The sequence below is a fragment of the Scyliorhinus torazame genome, chromosome 11 (genome assembly GCF_047496885.1).
Source record: "Scyliorhinus torazame isolate Kashiwa2021f chromosome 11, sScyTor2.1, whole genome shotgun sequence".
NCBI classification, from domain to species: domain Eukaryota; kingdom Metazoa; phylum Chordata; class Chondrichthyes; order Carcharhiniformes; family Scyliorhinidae; genus Scyliorhinus; species Scyliorhinus torazame.
In genome coordinates this window covers 180230628-180254448 of record NC_092717.1, presented here as the reverse complement: position 1 = coordinate 180254448, position 23821 = coordinate 180230628, and the positions used below count along the sequence as shown (strand labels likewise).

Sequence of the window (23821 nt, the reverse complement as noted above, 5' to 3'; positions counted from 1 at the left end):
TGGTCAGACCTGTTTGGAACACCCTGCACCTTGTGAAGCAGACTGACACTGAGTTAGTGTTCTTTGTGTGTGGTTTTCACTCTGGTGTCTTGTCAAAGTAGTGTTGATGTGTTACTCCAGGCAGTGAACATTGCAGGTTTGTCCAACATTGATGTCACCTCAAATCCTCATTTCTTCACGAGCAATAGACACTCGAGGCAAATTTCTGGTAAAAGACATTGAGGTGGAAATTGCTGTGTATTGCATCATAGGGCAGCATGGTAGCATAGTGGTTAGCACAGTTGCTTCACAGCTCCAGGGTCCCAGGTTCGATTCCCGGCTCGGGTCACTGTCTGTGTGGAGTCTGCACATTCTCCCCGTGTCTGCGTGAGTTTTCTCTGGGTGCTCCTTTTTCCTCCCACAGTACAAAGATGTGCAGGTTAGGTGGATTGGCCATGATAAATTGCTCTTAGTGTCCAAAAAAAGGCGAGGTGAGGTGGGGTTACTGGGTTACAGGGATAGGGTAGAGGTTTGGGCTTAAGTAGGGTGCTCTTTCTAAGAGCCGGTGCAGGCTCGATGGGCCGAATGGCCTCCTTCTGCACTGTAAATTCTATGATATAATGTGTACAGCAAGTATGAATTTAGCTGTGGGACTTCCAGCGCCAATCTACACAGTATATCCTTCTCTTAAACCATTCCCCTGGAGCTGGGAGGAGCAAGAATGCTCCATGACGGCACAAGAATTGTGATCGACCCCTTTTTCCTCCTGGGACTTAACTGAGAGCTGGCAGCATCGAAGGAAGCAGTCTGCTATTGTCCCCCTCATTTGGGCGCGCTTTCGGTGGAGGTATGGCCAGCACTTGGCTGATTGGGCTGAGAATGTTGACGAGGGCCAGCAAACAACCCCTATTGTCTTCAGATCTTTGTTCAGACATGCTGAAAAATAGGCCCAGACTGAAATCGAGCCCATTGTGCAACAGGCTGACCTATCCCCTTTCTTTCACCCTTAGAACCAGGTGTTAATACCCCTATTGTCACCCTGGCTAAGATCAAGTATCTCTCAACATCGAGCAGGGATCAAACCTGAGATCTCTGGTATGTTAAGCTTAGTACTGTAGCATGCTAGAAGGAATATATCCACCACACCACCATTGTGAGAATGATTCATTTTTAATTGCTTTCAATCATTAATTATCCCTTGAGGAAACACTGGAGGTGCAACTTAATTTAGCTCTCTTGAGTAATGAGCTTTCTTTGCAGTTTGCAAACCTGCTGAATATGATTACTTATTTATGCAGCTGAAGGTTGCACAGAGCGCTATTGGCGAGATAGCAGGTAACATTTTTGCTTCAACATCAAAGGTATAAAATGAGAACTTTGTATCTAATTCCTGACGTGATGGCAGAAATTGTGCCATTTTATTCCTTGAAATGTTAATTCCTTTACTTATAACGGTAATACTTGTAGCATATCGAAAGATTAGGAACTGTGCCTCCAAAATGCTTAACAGCAATTAGAGGCTGACTGTTAAGCCTCTCCTTGCAGACAGCGAGGCCTATTATGTGGCACATAATTGGTCAATTCCTTTAGGTATTTAAGTGGAACCATATCCACAACTGAAAACCAAGTGGCAACAAGTGTATGACCAGCACAAGCTGTACATGTATACATGTGAGGAACAATAAACTGTTAGTAATATATGACTTTGAGAGCATCATACATTTTTTCTTTGGCGAGTGTACCTGTTTGGGAAACTACAATATTGGAAACAAAGTTAAAACTTGATATCGGCCCAGATCATCCACTCCCATTAACAACAAACGCTCAATGACACTGGGGGCCATAGTGGCAATGGAAGTCCTAGGGAGCTGATTTGGTCTGAAGCCTCGGAGTTTGCCGCAGATGGCTGCGTAGGAGTTAATGCTAATGATATCACACCCCCTTCAGGACCTGTCGATGTCTAAATTTGGGCTGTTAGTCTGGTAATTACTCTGCCTGTAAACTCTTTATATCATCTTTACAATCTGCCTTCCCTTCGTAACAGCTGCAAATTTGGCCACAATGCATTCTGCTCCTTCCTCCAAATCATGAATACATATTACGAAGAGCTGCAGTCCCAGCCCTGATCACTGTGGCACTCCACTGGTTACTGCCCTCCAACTTGCGAAAGACCCTTATCGCTACTCGCTGCTTCCTGTTAGCCAATCCTCTAACCGTGCCAAAATATTACCTCCAACACCATGCATAGTACCCATTTGTGTGACAAAACAAAAACTGAGAGTTCCCACTTAGCCACTGATACAAAGGTCTGGACCAATGTTCTCTTAACTGGACGGGCAAAGTACATTGGAAACCAGCCAGTCAGAAGTTATTTGGAGATATCTCTCTTTATTGCATTGTCAAAGCTGTGCATTTTTCCCCTGCACTGAGTGATGGGACATTTTTGCATAATTTATTTGGCAGCCATGAATTTACTTTGAAGGTTGTGGCGTTGGGCACTTCAGAGTATGTGGTGGTCGATGAGACAGGGGTAGTTTAGACATCGGATGATACTGTAAGACGGGCAATAGAGAGTCAGCCATCAAATGGAAATCCCAAATCGACATTGGCCATTTTACACTGTCATTCAAAGTGCACTAGGAAGATAAACAGACTGGTTTGAGCGCTTTGGTTTCAGTACATGACTTTCCTGCTGACCACCAGCAACAATGCACACTTCTATAGCACCTTGACAGCCTCGAAACATCCCAAGTTGCTTTTAAGGAGTGTTTTCAAACAGAATTTGACACTGATCCTCATGCTGAGATATTAGGGCAGATGCCCAAAAGATTGGTCAGAGGTAAATTCTAACAAGCGACTTTTTTTTTGTGGGGGGGGGGGGGGGGGGGGGGGGGGGGCTGTAAAGGCATGGCTGTTAATGATGGAGCAAATAAAATTGAGAATGTGCAAGAGGCCAGAATGAGATCAGTGCAAGGGTTGTAAGGCCTGAGGAGGTTGCAGAGACGGGAAGATGTGAGGCCTGAGGAGGTTGCAGAGACGGGAAGATGTGAGGCCTGAGGAGGTTGCAGAGACTGGAAGATGTGAGGCCCGAGGAGGTTGCAGAGACTGGAAGATGAGGTCAAGGAGGGGAAATGAGGGTATGAATTTGAAAGTTTGGGCATTAGCAAACCACGGGCCAATGTAGTCGAGCAAGCATCGGGGTTGTAGGATAAAGGAACTTGGTGCGATAGAATGCAAGCAGCAACGGTTTTGTTGACCTCAAGAGGGTTACAGAGGGTCCAAGGTGGGAGATCAGCCAGCGGAAAATGAGAATTTAGCTGAAAGACGACATGTTGGCGAAGTTCGTGTCTTGCACTCATCGGGCTAGATCAAAGAAAGGTAACGCCTTGACCATCAGGTGATTTGCTCAATCTAAAGGTGGCAATGGCGTTGATGAGGCTTTCAGTGGCTGATCAGCTGAAGCACAGGGTGCAGATGAGCAAATCTGGATCTTTATTCTTGAGGTAAACACCTCACAACAGATGACTCTACGCACTCTAGAAAGGAGATGTGACAATGGCAAAATTCTACACACTTGAGTTGAGAGCTGGATATTAAATAAATAAAATAGCTTGTGAGAACCAGACACTCTGGATTCCACATCTCAAAGTCTTGATTTCACACCTCAAAGTCTGATTGACTCTGTAAGTTCCTAACATGAAGTTGGCTAGTCTAATAATTAATGCCTGCCATGAGCCAAATACGATAATTAGCTCAGCAGCTTTGTTGAAATTATTTTTCAACCTCATGGAGGTGGAAGAAATGATCATGTGTCGCAACATCATAAATGTGTCTGAGGACTTTGGTTGCTACGTCGAGCTGAATGAAATGAAATGAAAATCGCTTATTGTCACAAGCAGGCTTCAAATGAAGTTACTGTGAAAAGCCCTTAGTCGCCACATTCCGGCACCTGTTCGGGGAGGCTGGTACAGGAATTGAACCGTGCTGCTGGCCTGCCTTGGTCTGCTTTCAAAGCCAGTGATTTAGCCCTGCGCTAAACCAGCCCCTGAATCATCCTTTGAAAGACCAAAGTAGCAAAGGAGGAAAATACCAGAAGTCGATTTATGATGATGCCGCACATCGTGATGCGAGGAATTCATATCTCCACTAATAAATCTCCTGCATTGTCTGTGGCCTGGAGCTACACCTGTGATTTACCATTGAGAGTGCGGTCTGTCCCGTTAGGGTCAATGTTCGTGTTAGGCAAAATGTAATAGTGGCTACTTTAAAAACTGCTGCTGTTAATCACAGCAGTTGTAAATTACAGGCTCTGGGTCAATCAATGGAATTCTTTCTCTTCAGTCAGGAAGATTGCTTTGAATCTGGATTTTACTCACTGATTTTTCTTTCTTAAATTAACAGTTGGTGTTTGACTTATTTTTTTAAACTTTAGCGCAATCCAGTCTGGCTGTAGTGAACATTGTGGAGACTTGATGCTTTGACAGTGTGAGGAATGTTTGCAGGTGATAAATCAAAATTGTCATTGTGTATAATCTTTAGTCCATTACCTTCCTGCCAGTGATGTTTTTTCAGTGAAATCATTATAAAGCACAGGCGCACCGACTTCCTGAATTGGAGCTCCCTAAAGTGATTACCAAACATGACCCTGTCCCAGAAATCAAAACCAAACACTGTGTAAAGCATGTTATTCGCACTTTAATTTGGCAGGACGTTGAGTCTGCCAACCCCGCTGCATATTTTTCAGAATCAGAAGTTGAAAATTACCTTTCAGTGGTGTTGCTCCTGGAGCGCAAGGTTTGCTTGTGTGAAAGTATGAGGCAAACAGCTCTCCCCAACAATAGGTGGAATTTTGCCACCCCAACACTGGATAAACCCGCGAATGCGGAGGCGTTGTGGAGCCAGAGATCCAAAATTGTGACCTGGGGCGAAATTCTCCACCAACGGCGCGATGTCCGCCCACTGGCGCCCAAAACGGCGCCAATCAGACGGGCATCGCGCCGCCCCAAAGGTGCGGAATGCGCCGCATCTTTGGGGGCCGAGCCCCAACATTGAGGGGCTAGGCCGGCGCCGGAGGGATTTCCGCCCCGCCAGCTGGCGGAAACGGCCTTTGTTGCCCCGCCAGCTGGCGCGGAAATGACATCCCCGGGCGGCGCATGCGCGGGAGTGTCAGCGGCCGCTGACAGTTTCCAGCGCATGCGCAGTGGGGAGAGTCTCTTCCGCCTCCGCCATGGTGGAGACCGTTGCGGAGGCGGAAGGGAAAGAGTGCCCCCACGGCACAGGCCCGCCCGTGGATCGGTGGGCCCCGATCGCGGGCCAGGCCACCGTGGAGGCACCCCCCGGGGTCAGATCGCCCCGCCCCCCCCCCCCCCAGGACCCCGGAGCCCACCCACGCCACCTTGTCCCGCCGGTAAATACCTACTTTAATTTACGCCGGCGGGACAGGCAATTTCTCGGCGGGACTTCGGCCCATCCGGGCCGGAGAATTGAGCGGGGGGGGGGGGGGGGGGGGGGGGCCCGCCAACCGGCGCGGCCCGATTCCCGCCCCCGCCGAATATCCAGTACCGGAGACTTCGGCAACCGGCGGGGGCAGGATTCACGGCGGCCAAAGGCCATTCTCCGACCCGCTGGGGGGTCGGAGAATGACGCCCCTCATTCCCAGCGGCCTCCATTTTGACAGGCCGCGAAACGAAGCAGGACGCAACCCACGCATGCGTAAATTGACAGTGGAACTGACATATTGCTGGCAGCCTCAATATTGTATTTCATTGAGCTTGACATTTTCAGCAAGGCTGGGTGGGTTTCTCAAGCTTGCACAAACCATTTGTTCCCCAGCCCTAATTGCCCTTGATCTGAGTGGTTTGCCTGGCCATTTCAGAGGGTGCTTAAAAGTCAACCACATCACTGTGGGTTTGGAGTCACATGTAGGCCAGATCAGGTAAGGACATCAGATTTCTTTCCCTTAAATTTATTAGCAAACCAGATGGGTTTTTATGACAATCGACAATGGTTTCATGGTCATCAATTGACTTTGAATTCCAGATATTTACTGGATTCAGTTTCCACCATCTGCCATGGTGGGATTCGAATCCTGGATCTCTGAATTACTAGTCCAGTGACAATACTACTACCCCACCACCTTCCCCTTGATGATGCTGGAGTCATTAATATTCGGGAAGCTGAATTTCTAACCAGGCTAGACAGTTCTAAAACTGAGTGGGAGAGACGTGATGATCCTGGCATGTTTGGCATGAAAGCTGTTCCATGAAACTATAATATCTGAGTGCATAGTGACGACTAGGCCCAGACATGGCAACACTTGTTCAAGGTGCTGGGTATTGAAAGCCCACCAGCAGAATATTTCCCTGAGGTATTGACTCTAACAACAGCTTCTGTATGTCTGTGCACCTCTGCCAGTGTGCGCGTGCGCCCACGCCTCTGCCAGTGTGCGCCCGTGCCTCTGCCAGTGTGCGCACGTGCCCACGCCTCTGCCAGTGTGCGCCCGTGCCTCTGCCAGTGTGCGCACGTGCCCACGCCTCTGCCAGTGTGCGCCCGTGCCTCTGCCAGTGTGCGCGTGCGCCCGTGCCTCTGCCAGTGTGTGCGCGTGCCCGTGCCTCTGCCTGTGTGCGCGTGCGCCCGTGCCTCTGCCAGTGTGTGCCCGTGCCTCTGCCAGTGTGCGCGTGCGCCCGTGCCTCTGCCAGTGTGTGCCCGTGCCTCTGCCTGTGTGCGCGTGCGCCCGTGCCTCTGCCAGTGTGCGCCTGTGCCTCTGCCAGTGTGCGCCTGTGCCTCTGCCAGTGTGCGCCCGTGCCCACGCCTCTGCCAGTGTGCGCGCGCGCCTGTGCCTCTTCCAGTGTGTGCGCGTGCCCGCGCCTCTGCCTGTGTGCGCCCGTGCCTCTGTCAGTGTGTGCGCGTGCCCACGCCTCTGCCAGTGTGCGCACGTGCCCACGCCTCTGCCTGTGTGCGCACGTGCCCACGCCTCTGCCAGTGTGTGCGTGTGCCCGCGCCTCTGCCTGTGTGCGCCCGTGCCTCTGCCAGTGTGCGCACGTGCCCACACCTCTGCCAGTGTGCGCACGTGCCCACGCCTCTGCCTGTGTGCGCGCGTGCCCGCGCCTCTGCCTGTGTGCGCGTGCGCCCGTGCCTCTGCCAGTGTGCGCATGTGCCCACGCCTCTGCCAGTGTGTGCGCGTGCCCGCGCCTCTGCCTGTGTGCGCCCGTGCCTCTGCCAGTGTGCGCACGTGCCCACACCTCTGCCAGTGTGCGCATGTGCCCACGCCTCTGCCTGTGTGCGCGCGTGCCCGTGCCTCTGCCAGTGTGCGCACGTGCCCACGCCTCTGCCAGTGTGTGCGCGTGCCCGCGCCTCTGCCTGTGTGCGCGCATGCCCGTGCCTCTGCCAGTGTGCGCGCGTGCCCGCGCCTCTGCCTGTGTGCGCGCATGCCCGTGCCTCTGCCAGTGTGCGCGCATGCCCGCGCTTCTGCCTGTGTGCACCTCTGCCTGCGTGCGTGCGCGCGCCTCTTTGTGTTCCTGCATAATCAGAAGGCTAAGTGAGATCCTGCAAAATGTGGACTATTTTCTGTATCTTATGAGCCTCGTCTCAATGAAGGCAGAGATGTACAAACATGATCATTGCCTCCGGTGTGCCAGCTCAGCCGACGGCCGACTGAGGAAGAGAGTATTTCAGGGCCATGATCTCAAAACGAGACTTTTTTGTTTATTCATTCATAGGATGTGGGCATTGCTGGCTGGGCCCATCCCTAACTGCCCTTGAACTGAGTGCCTTGCCTGGTCCATCGCTGTAAACATCTAACAGTCAATCACATTGTGGATCTTTAGCGAAGGGGCTGGCTAAATAGCTGGCTTTTAAAGCAGACCAAGGCAGGCCAGCAGCGTGGGTTCAATTCCGTACCAGCCTCCCCGAACATGCGCCGGAATATGACGACTAGGGGATTTTCACAGTAACCTAACTTGAAACCTACTTGTGACAATAAGCGAATTTCATTTCATGTAGGCCAGACAAGGTAAGGATGGCAGATTTCCCTCCTCAGACGACATTACTAGCTGGGTTTTTATGACAATCGACAATGGTCATCATTGGACTTTTAAAGTCATGGTTTATCAAATAGCTGTGATTCGCACACTCAGTCATGTTTCAAAGACGTGGTTGACCGTCAGCTGGCACCTCCAAAACAGTGGGAAAGTACCACCAAGGTGCCTTCACAAGATCCTCAAATCAGGTGACAACAAAGGCAAAGAACTTTCCCTTCTCTAATGCAATAATCACTCAAAGGCCAGCTCTGCTGGGTAGGGTATGTTCATATACCTGATACCAGAGTCCCAAAGTCCTCAGTACTCAGTTGCAACAGGCGACTCCCAGAAAGACAGTGGAAATGCTTTTGGAATTAATGGAGTAAGTCGGGTGGTCCTGGCTGAACAAGTGGTGGGAAGCTTGCCAATGTTTATATCAGTGCCCTGTGGTACTCGGCTACATAGGCAATGCTCACATGCACACTCGGTGTTTCCAGAGCTCTAGCTGCTACCTACCTGAGGCTGAACACTCCCTGAACCTTGGAAAGCAAAGAGAAATGATCAGGGAACAGAACCTGACATGAGTGGATTTCTCTCCAGCTGTTCAGAGATTCTGAAGTGAGTTTGTCCACTAGCTGAAGCCACCTGCAGTGCATGTACTACGCAGCTGTCTAAGGTCAGGACTGCCATGGACAGTTGATTTAGTTCCTGTCTTGCACTAAACAGATTTGACTGCGTGGAAACCCTGTTTAACACTGCCCAATGGGTATACACTGGTTTACCTCTTCCTATGGGAGATACGAACTGGTTTACCCCTGCCCAAAGGGTATACTCACTGGTTTACCCCTGCCCAAGGGGTATACTCACTGGTTTACCCCTGCCCAAAGGGTATACTCACTGGTTTACCCCTGCCCAAAGGGTATACTCACTGGTGTACCCCCGGCCAAGGGGTATACTCAGTGGTTTACCCCTGCCCAAGGGGTATACTCACTGGCAGTGCTAACCATAGTGCTGCTCCCTTTGCTGGACTTCCCTGCTCGCTACCTGAACGGCCAAAATTAGTATGGCCCAGAATGGTAAGCAGCTGGCAACACCTGATTTGCGTCCGCACCATACGCTATTGTTACCAGTGCCAAGGATCAGCTTCTCGTAAACTTTGCGATTATTCCTTGCGGCCTATTTGCTGCCTGAACTTGCCTGTTTCAATTTCTACCCCAATGAGCGGGGTCTGGGGCACAATTACAGGATGCACTTGTGCTGTGTCCCTACAAGCGAAACTGAACAGTGAAGCAAAACACAAACCAAAAAGCAATTAAACCTTGCCTACTGGCAAAGATTCCATTTCCAATGCTCCTAACCGTTGCTGTATGGCGCATAGCCGAGAGCCAGCATACTGTTCTTTTTTTTTTTCAATTAAGGGACAATTTAGCATGGCCAATCCACCCACTTTGCTCATCTTTGGGCTGTGGGCGTGAGACCCACACAGACACGGGGACAGCATTCTGTCCGTGACCATCTGTGACAGCCTGCTATCCAAACATGTGCTGCCAAGCTAGACGTACAAGAAATGTCAACAATGAGCAGAACCACAGAGAATATGTTTTTCAAAAACGTCCAGCCAACCATTGGGGGATTGAGTCCAGATGTGCCATCAGAACAGCCTTGGACCCTGAATGTACCAGGCAGTCATTTTCATTTCTGCCACTGGTCACTGCATGGGCTCCCTCATAGTCACTTAAAATGTTACTGAAAATCAGCATATTACTTGTGTAGGAAGACTTTGATTTCAGCTGGTCTTGTCACAAAGCAAATCTTATTATGTTGATGGTTTCCCTAGCAACCCGCAGACTACAGTATGTTTTTCACTACAATGTGTTGGTCACAGTACAGCACGATGCAGGAGAAAGAAAAATTGGCAGCTTCAGTTTCTGGGAACATATTGGTTTCATATTTCCAACAGGCCAATCTTGAACATGCAGGTTTGATTTTATAGCCAATGTTTAATTGCGATGTGTCAAACTACAGGAAATCTATAACATTCTCCTTTGCTTAGGAGAGCTCCTTGAAATGTTTTCCTTGGGTTACATTCTGTAACCGCCAAAGCTTGTTGTGGAATTCCACCTACGCTCATTCACTCGGGCTCCAATAATCCACCCTGAAAATATCTTGACCGCCATGTTGTTCTTAACATGCTAGTGCGATCTGCACAAGGTCTGGTTTGCCAACAAGTAAACACAGCCAGGTTCCCAAAGTGCGAGCAAATTGCAAGACATTCAGTGTGAAGTTGCTGTATTTGTTCAGTACAGACCACAGCAGACATAGTGCAGCCACCACCAACAAGAACTTACACTTATATTGTCGTTGGCTACCCATTGATTCGAGGGTGACATGTGCGCCTCAAAATCAAAGAGTCTCTGCTATTTGTCTTCATGTGGCTAAATAGGTCTGATGTGCAGATCCTTGGGCACATGAGGCAGGAGCTCACATCCCGTGAGGTAGTGGAATCCTAAGTGCAGGATTTTCCTTGTTTTCATCCCCTCTCTGCTGCCACCGTGCCTCAATTATTTAGACGTTGGGACTCTCAGCACAGTGCAGCGAGATGGGCCAGCAGTTGCCATCATTCTGAATGATTGGTAGCAAGTTCCTCTCAGTCATTAAGGTCAGTGCAGTCGGGCTTCCAGGAGAGCTTGACTGTCTTTGAAGCATTTTTTTCCCCCACCTCTGGAACTTGGCCATTTGACACTGGCAGGGAAGACCGTTTTCAGCCTTCAAGACACTCTGTTCAGTTCATCTCCGTCGACTTTGCAGGAGCTTTGCCTGAATACTAGTCGAGCAGTTTGTTTGGCTGTCCTCCCATTGAATCTAAAGGGTGTGGCAGAGGCTTTGCTGCTGGAATTTCTTTAGTTTGTTTAAATCCCTGACGCGCAAATCTCACTGAAGGACAGGAGTGTGATGACAACTGCCTTTTGTTGACTTTTGGATGTCATCTTCGCCAGTCACTGGAAGACTGAGCTGGTGCAGCTGATCCAGTGTTGGATCTCCTCGTCAATATGGCCTTTTGAGGGAGGTAGCTGCTGAGGTATGGGAAGTGCTCAGCATATTCCAGAATCTCTCCTTCAACATGCATAGGAGGTGGAGCATTTGGATTGACATTTATGTAGCTCCTTTACCATAGTAAAACAACTTTGGTGTGATCGACCCGAAAAGCAGCATGCCGCAGCGCAAGGTGACCAATAGAAACCGGCAGACTCTACTCCTGAGATCTACCCTGCTCGCAACGCCTGACGAGACCTAATGCAATCTCGCGAGACATTGCGATATGAATTCTGCCCTTGTGGGCGGGATCACGTTTTGGTAAATTATATATCAGTGAGGCAGCTTGTCTCACTTTTAATATGAAGTTACCCGAGGCGTTGGGATCTTTCCCCTTCACCTCGGAGACTTCAGGTGAGTGTCGTTCAGTACTGGTCTCCACAAATCGGAGACCAGATGGAACAGCACTCGTGGGGGGTTTCCCAGGGATAGGAGACCCTCGGGTATATACCCTTTGTGCAGGGTGGCTCCCTGGCAGTGCCAGTCTGCCACCCTGGCAGTCCCACCTGGGTTCCAGCCTGGCTCTGCCAAGGTGCCACGCTGGCATTTATGAGTAGCTGCGATCGGGCCGTGGGTACCCTGCGCGGGTGTGGGGGAGGGGCTCTCATAGTGAGTTGGGGCTTGGGGAGGCGGAGCGGAGCTCCTCAGTGCACAAAATGTGGCTATGTGCAGCCTCAGCTGCCCGTTCCCCGCTGAGGTTCCCTATATAACCCGAGTGACATTTGATAGCATTGTGTTCCTTGGCACTGCGAGCGCCGTCTGAGAAACACGCAGCTAAATGCGCTCGCTGTGGGACTTTGTTCCCCTTTATTTAAATTGCGTCCCATGGTGCTTAACATGTGCGATCAACAAAATTGGCTGATGAGCCACACATTAGGATGATGACCAGTGCTAAGTTAAAGCGAAGGGTTTAAGCATTTTAGAGAAGGGAAGAGAAATAGAAAGGCAGCAAAGTTTAATGAGAGACTTCCAGAATTTGGGGCGTAGGCAGCTGAAGGCAGAACTGACAATAGTGGAATGATTAAAAGCAGAAACGCACAAGAGACCAGAATTGAAGGGTGCAGAGATCTTGGGGACTGCAGACTGATGGAGATTAGACAGGGTGAGGTGCTGGGCTATGGATGGGAAAAAGGAGAGAATGTTTAAATTGAGCCATTGCTGGACCGGGAACCAGTGAAGATCAGCGAGGACGGAGTTGATGGGTAATTGGGACTTGGCTTGAGTTAGGGTGCAGGCAACAGAGTTTTGCATGTGCTCAAATTTATGTAGGATGGAAGACCATAGGTCGACCAGGAGAGAATCGGAATAGTCAAAATTGGAAAGGAATACAGAATAAGGGAAGGATTTCACCGGCAGATTGAGGTGAGGCAAGGATAGAGTTGTGTAGTTAGAAACAGGTGACCGTGTTGATGGTGTGGGTATGTGGTCCCAGGATTATCTCTGGGTTAATTACAGCAACAAGTTTGCAAGCAGTCTGATTCTGCCCAAGACCAGTTGCCAGGGAAAGTGATATCATTCGACATTAGGCAACAGAATTTGTGGCAAAGACCACAGATGATAGTTTCAGTCTTCCCAATGTCTAATTAGAGAAAGTGCCATTGCAGGTGACACTGCATTGATAAGATTGGAATCAGGCAAGAGCAGTGTCACCCAGCTGGATGATGGTGGAAGAGGATTTGGTGGAGGATATCCAAAGATGTGCAGGTTAGGTGGGGTTACGGGAATAAGGCGGGGGAGTGTGCCTAGGTAGGATGGTCTTTCAATGTGTTGGTGCAGACTCGATGGGCCGAATAGCTTCTTTCTTCACTGTAGGGATTCTATGATGGTATGGTCAACCCTAATAGTGTACCACAGCCACATAGGGTGCCATTTGTGACTTGGATAACAAATGTTTCACTATTGTGGCAGACAGGGTAGTGGAGGCAAAATAAAACTGGGGACCATTTATAAAACGGGCTTTGCAAACTTGGAATCTGTGGAAGGATCAGTTTGATGGCCATGCTTATTTATGATCTTGCAACTTCCCACAGGTGAAATCTCTTGTTTCAGCTTGCCAGCTCCAATTAGCAGTTATTTTAAGACTCCGCACTTGTGTCAAGAAACAGACAGCGCAGTAAACTCATTGACATATCTCACAGATGCTTCTTGTGACTTTTCAGAAACATTCTGCTCCTGGTACCACAGCGCAGATCACCAATGCAGATTACTACTTCATCCCGTAATGAAATTCAACTAACACTCCCCTTCAGCTCCTACCCATTCATTGTTGCTCTGAACTCTTCCTCATGTGGTGGTTATAGTTCCATCCTCACATTCTCTCCCTATATTCTTTGTTCCCTTTACTTTAATGGTAAGCAATAAATGCTGGCTAGGCATTCTTTCATTGGGTGTGGGCATCGCTGGCTAGGCCAGCATTTATTGCCAACCTCTAATTGCCCTTGAGAAGATGGTGGTGAGCTGCCTTCTTGAACTGCTGCAGCCTATGTGGCGTAGGTACACCCACAGTGCTGTTGGGCAGGGAGTTCCAGGATTTTGACCCAGCGACAGTGGAGGAATGGCGATATATTTTCAACATTCCATTAGAATCTCCCCATCCTTAGACTCTCATCTCTTACACCCTACTCCCTTTCACCCTGTGTCACTGTAGCCCATGCATTACTTCCCAGAGAAGTAAATTGAACAAGTCACCTTTTTTAAAAAGAAAAGTAAATATTTCTCTTAAAATTAGTTTAATGGTGCACGCAGTATTTCACATTCATCCTACTGATGTTTTATTTCAATATTTTAGGAGGTTTAAACATCGTTGAAACATCTCTACATTAAATAAAATGTCTCATGAGCAACCTGTATGTTCTATGACCTATGTCTATCCCAGTCCATTAGCCGTATCCTTTCAAAGCTATAGTTCTTCAGATTTATTGGTGTTTCCCTGTAAACATGGCTCAGGCAGACCGCTCAAAAACCCACAGGCGTCTAGATCGTTCTCAGGCTGTATTGTATTGTAATGTGCTCTACAATGTATCTTTATCATGGACACTGGTGGCATCGATTGGGAAAGCAGTATTCGGTCAGTCCAAGGAACGGTCTTCACTGCCCTGTTGTAATCACCGGAGCACTTTTCAGCGTAGCTCTAAAGCAGCTTCTTATTTCATGTTGTAAAGTGAATAGTTTTTTGCTAACAGAAAAGAAAAACCTTCATTTTAGCTTTATTCAGCGGTCAAACAGCAACAGCTCTTCAGTTTAGTACTCCTCAAATATATCTCAAGGTGAAACACTCTACAGAGAAGAAACAAATTTGGAGAGAGAGACTGGAGATGAGGCAAAAGAGGTGGCCTTGGAAGGTGGAGGCAGTTTAAGTTGGTTTATAAGATTAGTTCCGTAAACCATGGAGTTAGTAACTAAATAGTTGACTTTGAACTAGTGTATGTTCTGTGACTTGTGGCTGAAGATTTGAAGATGGGGCAAGGCTGTGGCGGTAACCCATAGAAACCCTACAGTGCAGAGGAGGGCCATTTGGCCCATCAATCCTCCGAAAGAGAACCCTACCTAGTAGTGTAAAGGCAGAGAAGAAGAAAGGTTTGTGAGGTGTGTTGAGGAGAATTTTTTATTTTTAGAAATTTAGAGTACCCAATTATTTTTTTTCCAATTGAGGGGCAATTTAGCATGGCCAATCCACCTAACCTGCACATCTTTGGGTTGTGGGGTGAAACCCACGCAGACACGGACAGTGACCCAGGGCCGGGATTTGAACCTGGGTCCTCAGCGCCGTGGTCCCAGTGCTAACCACTGCGCCACATGCCGCCACTAGGAGAGTTTTCTTGCTTGGTATGTTTCCGACCAACGAAGGTGGAAAGGGTTGCTGGATCTGATTCTTGGGCGGGTCAGTTGGACCAAGTGTCGGTAGGGGAACATGTGGGAGACCGTGATCATAGTTTCATAAGCTGTAGGTTAGCTGCGAAAGAGGGCAAAGAGTAATCCTGAGGAAAGTTAATTAACTGGGGGGAGAGCCAATTTCAGTGTGGTGAGAATGTAACTGGCCGAGGAAGATGGGCTGACAAAACGTTAACAGAACAATGGGCGGCATTTAACAAACAGATGGTTTGGGTACATTCCAATGAAGGAAAAAGGTAGGACAAATGATACTAAAGCTCCCTGGATGACAAAAGAGATGGAAATAGGAGATGAAGCATAAAAGTGCACGTGACAGATAATTTGGTTAATAATATAAGTGAGAACCAGGCTGAATTGGTGGAGTTGATGTGCAGGTTGTGAATGTGCATTCAAAGGTGAGTGGGATGTTGAGCTTGAATAGGGCCAGAGAGTAGAAAAGTAAACCAGTTACGGTGAATCTTCATAAAATTCTAGTTCAGCCTCGACTGGAATATTGTGGCCAATTCTGGCCATTGCACTTCAGGAAGGCATTAGAGAGGACGCAGAAATGATTTACAAGAATGGTTCCAGACATGAGGGCGCTTTGTTACGTGAGCTGAGTTGAGAAGCTGGGGCTATTGGAGATTTGATGGAAGTGTTCAAAATCATGACTGGTCTGGGCAAAATTGTTGAGAAGAAACTATTTCCATCGATGGAAAGATTGAGAACCAGAGGGCACCAATTGAAGGTGGATGATAAAAGAACCAAAGGGAAAATGAGGAAACATATTTTATGCAGTGGTTAGAATCTGGAGTGAACTGTGGGGGAGGCAGTTTCCATTGTGGCGTTCAGAAGGGAGTTGAAAAATCATGAAGAGAAATCTGTAGGGCTGTGGAGGAAGGATGGGGGAGCTGGACTCGCTGAGTTGCTTTTCCAGAGAGCTGGTGTGGACACGACTGGCTAAATGATGGTCTTCCGTGCTGTAACCATTCCATGAATCTACAACTGAAAAGCAATATTGTTACCAGAGAGTGGCGTTAATAGTGAACGGAAGAACTAAGATCCCCGAGATACAACTGAAACAATCCTGTGAAAATCAGTAAATGTGTTGAGATGGGTAGGTATGAGAAAGCAGTACCACAGACTTGGACACAAGTGGGAAATGGCAGTGGAGGAATTTGAAGTGACCAAAAAGTGAAAGCTGTGCAAAGGTTGTGAATCCCACAAATGGATAAGGAAGCAGAAACATACAGGAATGGATAGTCCTGATGCTTTGAGTTGGTCAAAGACCACATTGAAAATGACTCAACAAATAAAGCAGGGCCGCTTTTAACCTTGCTGCCTGGTAAAACTGGGTTCTTCATACGCTCTGTCCAATTGTCCATCAGAATTGTAATTCGGGGAAAAAAATAAAGTGCTGGAAAAACTCAATAGCTCTGACAGCATCTTCTTTGAAGAAAAGCCATAGTGGACTGTACATTAAACTCTCTTTCTCTGTAAACAGATGCTGCCAGACCTGAGTATTCCCAGCGCTTCCTGTTTTTCTATCCATTTCCAATACCTGCAATATTTTGCTTTTATATTAAATGTGTGTGAGTGCACCTGTCTGTGTGTGTGTGTGTATATGCACTGCATCTCAGAGCATGTATAGGCATATGTGTACGTGAGACAGCATGTGTGGAAATTGGCTGTGGAAAACTCGGGAATGATTATTGGAATGGACTATTGCGAACGACTCTGCTCATGCCTGTGGATGACCCGTAAACTTACCACAGATGTTGCCAGACCTGCTGCGTTTTCCTGCATTTTCTGTTTTTATTTCAGATTTCCAGCATCCGCAGTATTTTGCTTGATTGTATTTTGGGCTGTTAATGTTCATATTGAAAGAATTGTCACCAGAAATGTAACTACTTTAAGTCGTAACTGCACCCGTGTGCCTTACTAAGCCAGTGTTTCTCTTTTCTTTAGACCACAGTGATTGAATATGTCAAACCCTCTGATCTGAAAAAAAATATGAATGAAACCTTCAGGGAAAAGTTTCCCCATATCAAATTGACCCTCAGTAAAATAAGAAGGTAAGTAAACAAGAGTACCTGCAAAGTTCCTTTAACCATTCACGGAACGTAGACACCACTAGCAAATTCATATTTATTGCCCTTGCGAAGGTGGAGGAGAACCACTATTGACAACCCAAATGTTGCTTGAGAAAGAGAGACATATCATTGAAGCTTTACATCTTGCATTCATTAGAACAACTACACATCAGAGGGAGAGGGCAACTGTATTGCTGTCGGCCTGGAGTCACATACAGACCAGACTGAATAAATTCAACCGATTTCCTTCCCTGAAGTACATTTAATGAACAGGAGAGTTTTTGCAACAATCCGGTAGTCACATGGTGACCGTTGCTATTCCCAGCTTTTAATTGCAGATTTATTTAATGAACAAAATTCAAATTCACCAGCAGCAGTGGTGGAACTTCAACTTGTGTCTCCAGATTGTTTTTAATTCATTCAAGGGATGTGGGTGTCACTGGCTAGACCAGCATTTGTTGCCCATCCCTCGTTGCCCTTGAGAAGGTGGTGGTGAGCTGCCTTCTTGAATCGCTGCAGTCCTTGAGGTGTAGGTCCCGCCCACAGTGCTGTTAGGGAAGAAATTGCAGGATTTATTTCCAATTCAGGATGGAATGACTTGGAGGGGAACCTCCAGGGAGCGGTGTTCCTAGGTACCCTTGTCCCTCTAGATGGTGGCTGTCATGGGTTTGCATGGTGCTGCTGAAGGAGTCTTGGTGAGTTACTGCAGTGCAGTTTATGGATGGTGTACACAGCTGCCAGTGTTCATCTGTGGCAGAAGGAGTGAATGTTTGTGAAAGGGGTGCCAATCATGTGGGCTGCTTTGTCGTGAATGGTGTCAAGCTTCTTGAGTGTTGTTGGAGCTGCACTCATCCAGATGAATAGAGAGTATTCCATCACACTCCTGGCTTGTGTGTTGTAGATGCTGGACAGGCCTTGGAAGTCAGGAGGTAAGTTACTCGCCGTAGAACTCCCAACGTTTGACCTGCTCTTGTAGCCACAATTTATATGGCTTGTCCAGTTCAGTTTCTGATCAATGGTAACCCCCCAGGATGTTGATATCCCCCCAGGTAATGCCATTGAATGTCATTGGGTGATGGTTCAATCCTCTCTTGTAGCAGGTGGCCATTGCCAGGCACTTGTTTGGTGGGAATGTTACTTGCCACTTGTCAGCCCAAGCCTGGATATTGTCCAGGTCTTGCTGCATTTGGATATGGACAGCTTCAGTATCTGAGGAGTTGCGAATAGTCCTGAAAATTAGGCAACCATCAGCGAACATTCCCACTTCTGACTTTATGATTTAAGGAATATCATGGATGCAGCAGCTGAAAATAGTTGGGCCTAGGACCAAGAATACCAAGGACCTAGAATACCCTGAGGTATTCCTGCAGTGACGTCCTGGAACTGAGATGATTGACTTCCAACAATAACAACCATCTTCCTTTGTGCTAGTTATGACTTCAACCAGTGGAAAGTTCCCCCCCTGATTCCCATTGACTCCAGTTTAGCTTGGGCTCCTTGATGCTATACTTGGTCAAATGCTGCCTTGATGCCTAGGGCAGTCACTCTCATCTCACCTCTGGCATTCAGCTCTCTTGTCCATGTTTGAACCAAGGCTGTAATGAGGTCAGGAATTGAGTGACCCTAGCGGAACCCAGACTGAGCATCAGTGAGAAGATAAGAACATAAGAACTAGGAACAGGAGTAGGCCATCTGGCCCCTCGAGCCTGCTCCGCCATTCAATGAGATCATGGCTGATCTTTGTGGACTCAGCTCCACTCTCCGGCCCGTACACCATAGCCCCGAATCCCTTTATTGTTGAGTGAGTGCCACTTGATAGTGTTGTTGATGACACCTTTCATCACTTTACTGATGATCAAGAGTAGACTGATGGGGCAGTAATTGACCGAGTTGGATTTGTCCTGCTTTTTGTGTACAGGACATAACTCAGGCAATTTTCCACATGCAGTGTTGTAGCTGTACTGGAACAGCTTGGCTAGGGCGCAGCAAGTTCTGAAGCACAAGTTTTCAGTACTATTGCCAGAATATTATCAGGACCCATAGCCTTTGCAGTATTCAGTACGTTCAGTCATTTCTTGATATCACCTGGAGTGATTATTAGCTGAATTAGCTGAAGATTGGCATCTGTGATGCTGGGGAGCTCCAGAGGAGGCAGAGATAGATCATCCACTCAGCACTCTGACTTGAAGATGGTCACAAATAAAGTGTTATCGTTTGCACTGATGTGCTGGGCTCCCCCCTCATTGAGGATGGGGACATTTGTGGGGCCTCCATTAGTTATATCCTCCGGATTAATAGTTCAGAAACATAGCTATTATGCCACCATTTCTACAACTTTATTTCTTCAGGAACTCTAGTACATGGTCCAAGCCAGACAGAGAAGATTATGAACATGTTACTGCAGAATGACTGTATCTGGTCTGCAATGACTGCTGCTTTAAGACCTTTCACCTTCCCATGTGGTAATAGACTTCTCATTATTTGAGTAAGTCCGAGCTGTAAGTAACTTCATCGTCTTTTGTCTATTCATGAGTGAAGGGTCCCTGTGAGATCGGTATGGATGTCCACTGACAGTTGTCATTGTTGGTGCTGGAGAGAACTTCTGCAGATGCACCACATCTGGCCTTATAGACATGTTGGATATTGTAAATGGTCCTCAAAGAATGCTGAACCCTCTTTCAAATCTTGCCTCAATATGGGTCAGTTGCCTGCAGTGTTTTCCAAGAGAGGTGGTCTTCAATACAGATGTTTGTACGGCTCTTGTATTGTATTGTTTCCACTGACGTGTATTGTTTGTACCGACCACCTTGATGATATCAGCCCTGATACAATTCCCCATGGAACATCTGCTCGGGGATTCTGTTGCCATCCATGTGGGAGATGTGACCTGTCATCTAATTTGAATTTTTTGGAGGGAGATCTCCATGCTGTTAAGTCAAGAACGTTGAAGGGTCTCATTATGATTTTGTCCTGATATTGAATTCTCATGATGGACCTCGGATATCTTTCAAAGCTTTAATGTGGGGCCTATAGTAGACCCAGGTTTCAATGCCATACAGCAGGCCGGTAAGGACAGTGGCTGGATACAGTTTGACTTTAGTCTTCAGCTTAATGCCATACATGCTACACGATCGTGGTGTCGGCTATAGGCAGGACTAGACCCATGCCCTGATATATTCATCACAGTGGTGTTACCAGCGAGCACATTACCATGGTATGAGAATTTTTCTACAGCCTTGAGACGAGCCATGTTATGTCGACATGTTATGTCGAGTGCTTCATAACATGTGCCAGGTGCTGGCTGAAGCATACTCTCCGCCTTGGAGTCATTCACTTGGAGACCAAAGAATTATATTTGCCAAGGATGTCTTCCTTATTGTGGGCACCTAGGGCCACACCCATCTGCTGAGAAGTGGGCATGTCTGTTGAGGAGCCTGGAGAGGTGCTCATGCTATCTTACAAAGGGGATAATGGTTGTGAGATGACTTGTCTTGTTTACTAAATAGGCCCTAGTTAATGCCTTATTAGCGCAGAGGTTGATCTCAGATTGAAAGTCCTCTCTAGATATACAGTCTGTCACTTCAAGTCTTATCCAGCCCTCCTTGTGGTGTCATTCCTATAAACCTCAACTCAAACTATTTGATTTGATTGGCAGGGTCAATTTTCTTGAAGCCCTGTGAGGCGAAATTCAACTCAACAAAGGTCATGGATCTGCCGCAACTCATTATGAGTTGAACTTGAAGCTGGTAAAGAAAATTGGACAGAGTGAATACTGGGCAACCCAGCCCATTAGCGTCTGCTTGCACCCCTGACAAAGTTGAATTTTACCCCATGTTTTTCTTAGTTCAGACCGGGGCTGGATTCTCCGATTCTAAGTGCTTACGCCGGTGTGGGAACTGACCCCCCGCCCCACAAGATGCGTCCGTGCAACATGGCGCCGGTCACGCGCGGACCAGGCCTGCCAATTAGTGACCCTCTTTGGCCAGGTTTGCCACCCCCGGACCACCCACCACAATTGCCCCCAGCCCCCGCCAAATCCCCCTCTGCCCACGGATCGGCTCCCCCCAACTGTGGCGCCGCTGGACTTAGTCCACAGCCACCACGCTGAGTTCCCGAAAATAAATACCATGAGTGACCAACAGCATCGGGAACTCGGCCCATCAGGGGCGGAGCATCAGGGTCCTGAGGCCGTCCCGACGGCATGCTGCGTACTCCAAGAGTATGCCGTCTTGGAGGGGGCGGAGCATCGCAAAAGCGACGCTGCCCCCGAATTCGCCGCCAACGTGGATTCTCCGGCTGAGAGAATCCCGTCCCAGATGTTTGTCGATAATAATGCACAGGTTCGCCTGCAAATTTTAGAGCGATGCTGTGAATTGCAGATCACCGCAAGTCGCTAGCTAATTTGTGCTGCTTTGCTGCCGACTTTGTGAACACCGTTTTCTGTTAGGTTGCTGCAGCTAGTAGGCTCGAAGTCTGGTGTTCTCAGTCAGGTTGCTGTTGTTCCACACATTTGGTCAGCTTGGATATAGTAGACTGAAAATCACAGATGGGAGCATGCAACGTCAGCTTTTTTTAACCCCGTTGATCAACAGATGCTGATAAGAAGCAATTTTGAACGTCAAATATCTGCCAAAAGAAGATTTGGGAATTCATGACTCTATGTTAGACGAGTTATCTATCAGTGCTTTGCTCCATTAAGGCAGTGGGTGGGAATTGTTTTGTTTCTGTGTGCCTGTTTTGTATTCCTTTATTTTAAACAAAATACATGTGGAAATATGGCAGCATCGATGATGTGAAACCCTAGTGCACGGCCCACCCCCTGTGCAGTTCACCATTGTTTTCCTTTCAATTGTCCGTTGAACTACTTTTATCTTCCCAGAGCAAAGTGTATCTGACAATGACAATAGATTTACGAACGTTTGTTTACACTTGATGTCCTCGTTCATGCCATTGGCAAAACAGTGAGAATCCTGCAGAGGCCTTTCAAGTGACTTAACCAGCACAGGGGGGAATTCCACTCCACTCCCCAGTGTCTAAAGTATAATGATGACAACATCATTCTTGTTAAAATTGTCAATTTTTGCACATTGTTGTGATGGCAGAGAGGGAGATTTTGATCACGCTGCCCCTCGCCTGAGATGGCTCGAGACCCTGGCATACCTCCCATCAGAGATAGCAAATATTTCCTTAGCCCATCTTAGAAAAAAAGATATTAGCAGTTCTTAAAAATATCCCTTTGCTTTATTGAGTTTTGTGTGGGGAGACTTGTGCGGTTATTGTACAGAACTAGTTTCCTCAATATGCTGCATTTCAAAGGTCCTGCTCCCTACTCATCATAGGTGTTAATGAGGAGAAATTAAACGAGGGAGGCAGTACAAAATGGCCGACAGTACAAAATGGCTGACAGTACACCAGCCAATTTCTTTTTTAATCACAGCCAGTTTTCTTGCCTGTTGCACGCGCGACAGACTATTTTAGATGGATTTCACTCCCATGTGTTCTGTCGCATTCCAACCTCTCCTTGCATGCTAAGGTTCCCTTGTTAACATTGCCCATAAATTAACTTCATGTAAATATGTTGGCCACTGCAATGCAAGAGGAGATTAAAAAGCTTTCATGGCAAACTTGAGTCTGCTGATTTGAAATGCAGACTGCACCAACTGGCAATAAAATAAATTACTGATGCTGTGTGATTGATTCTTACTGATTGCGATGCTGCTTTCCTGACCAGATGGTCATGAATCCAAGACCCCAAATTGCTGGCACTGGAGCATGCCAACAGGATCCGTTTGGCACATTTGTCCTGTGCCAGTCTGTGCTCGCATTGGGATTTTATGTTTAAGTATAGGTAATGGGACTTAAAGAGGTCCAAAGTGCCCAGTCCCAGTGGCCAGACTTGTGGTAATTTTAACTCTGTGAAATAGCTGAATTGTTCATACTGATTTTGTTGGAAGTCCAAATTGCACCCACCCCGCCCTCTGGCTTGTTTCTCATACTCCTGTGTCTTTTCCCACAGTTGTCAACATTGACTGAGTTTAGGCCTTAAATTTTCACTCGGTTCTGTACCTCAAACATCAGCTATTGCCAAAATGCACAAATTAATGGTTGCAAATAGCTAGTTGCATCTGTCCAAAGTACTGCAACCTTTCAAAAATTACTTTATGCCTCTGATAATTCGTAAGCATCAGAAAAAAGAACAGTACAGCACAGGAACAGGCCCTTTGGCCCTCCTTAATGCCTGGGTGATATTATTTATGGTATTCCTATTTTCACACACTCCCCATGTTACCTTTTCATTGCTGATATTGTACAAACACTCCAGGAATTTCCCTTGGGGATTCTCCTGATTGGGCACCATACTCTTGGTAAAAACCTCATTTGCATGATTTATCCAGAGCTGGAATTTCTCTGAAGTGGCAGTGGCCGGGGTGGGGGATAATGTCTCAGTGACTGACTTAAACATTCAGCTATTTTATCAGTCATCTTTAATTTTGCTGTTATTTTCCTGTCACTAAGGGGAATGACTCCCATCACTATTCTTGCTCAGCAGGAGGCCATTTGATTCCTAGTGCACACAGTCACTTGAACGTGTAATATGAAAGTGTATCAAAATAAAACAGTTAGGAAAATCTATGTTGTGTTGGGACTCATCACTGCCTATTCAAAGACAAATTGAGTGCCCTGACATACTTTCATCCCAGCATTGGCAGAGAAACACATAAAACACCACTGTGGTGGTAACTCATGAGCCTGAAAAAGTAGACTGAG

The 23821-nt window shown here is 47.4% G+C and overlaps 1 protein-coding gene across 4 annotated transcripts in view; it reads left to right on the top strand.

Moving 5' to 3' along the window:
• The window catches only part of cables1 (Cdk5 and Abl enzyme substrate 1), a 225190-nt gene that overhangs the window by 188749 nt on the left and 12620 nt on the right, over nt 1–23821 (top strand). For all 4 annotated transcript variants that reach the window (XM_072468108.1, XM_072468107.1, XM_072468106.1 and 1 more), the window contains one exon: nt 16929–17035. In XM_072468108.1, coding sequence (XP_072324209.1) covers nt 16929–17035 — 107 coding nt within the window. The remainder of the gene's footprint in view (nt 1–16928; nt 17036–23821) is intronic.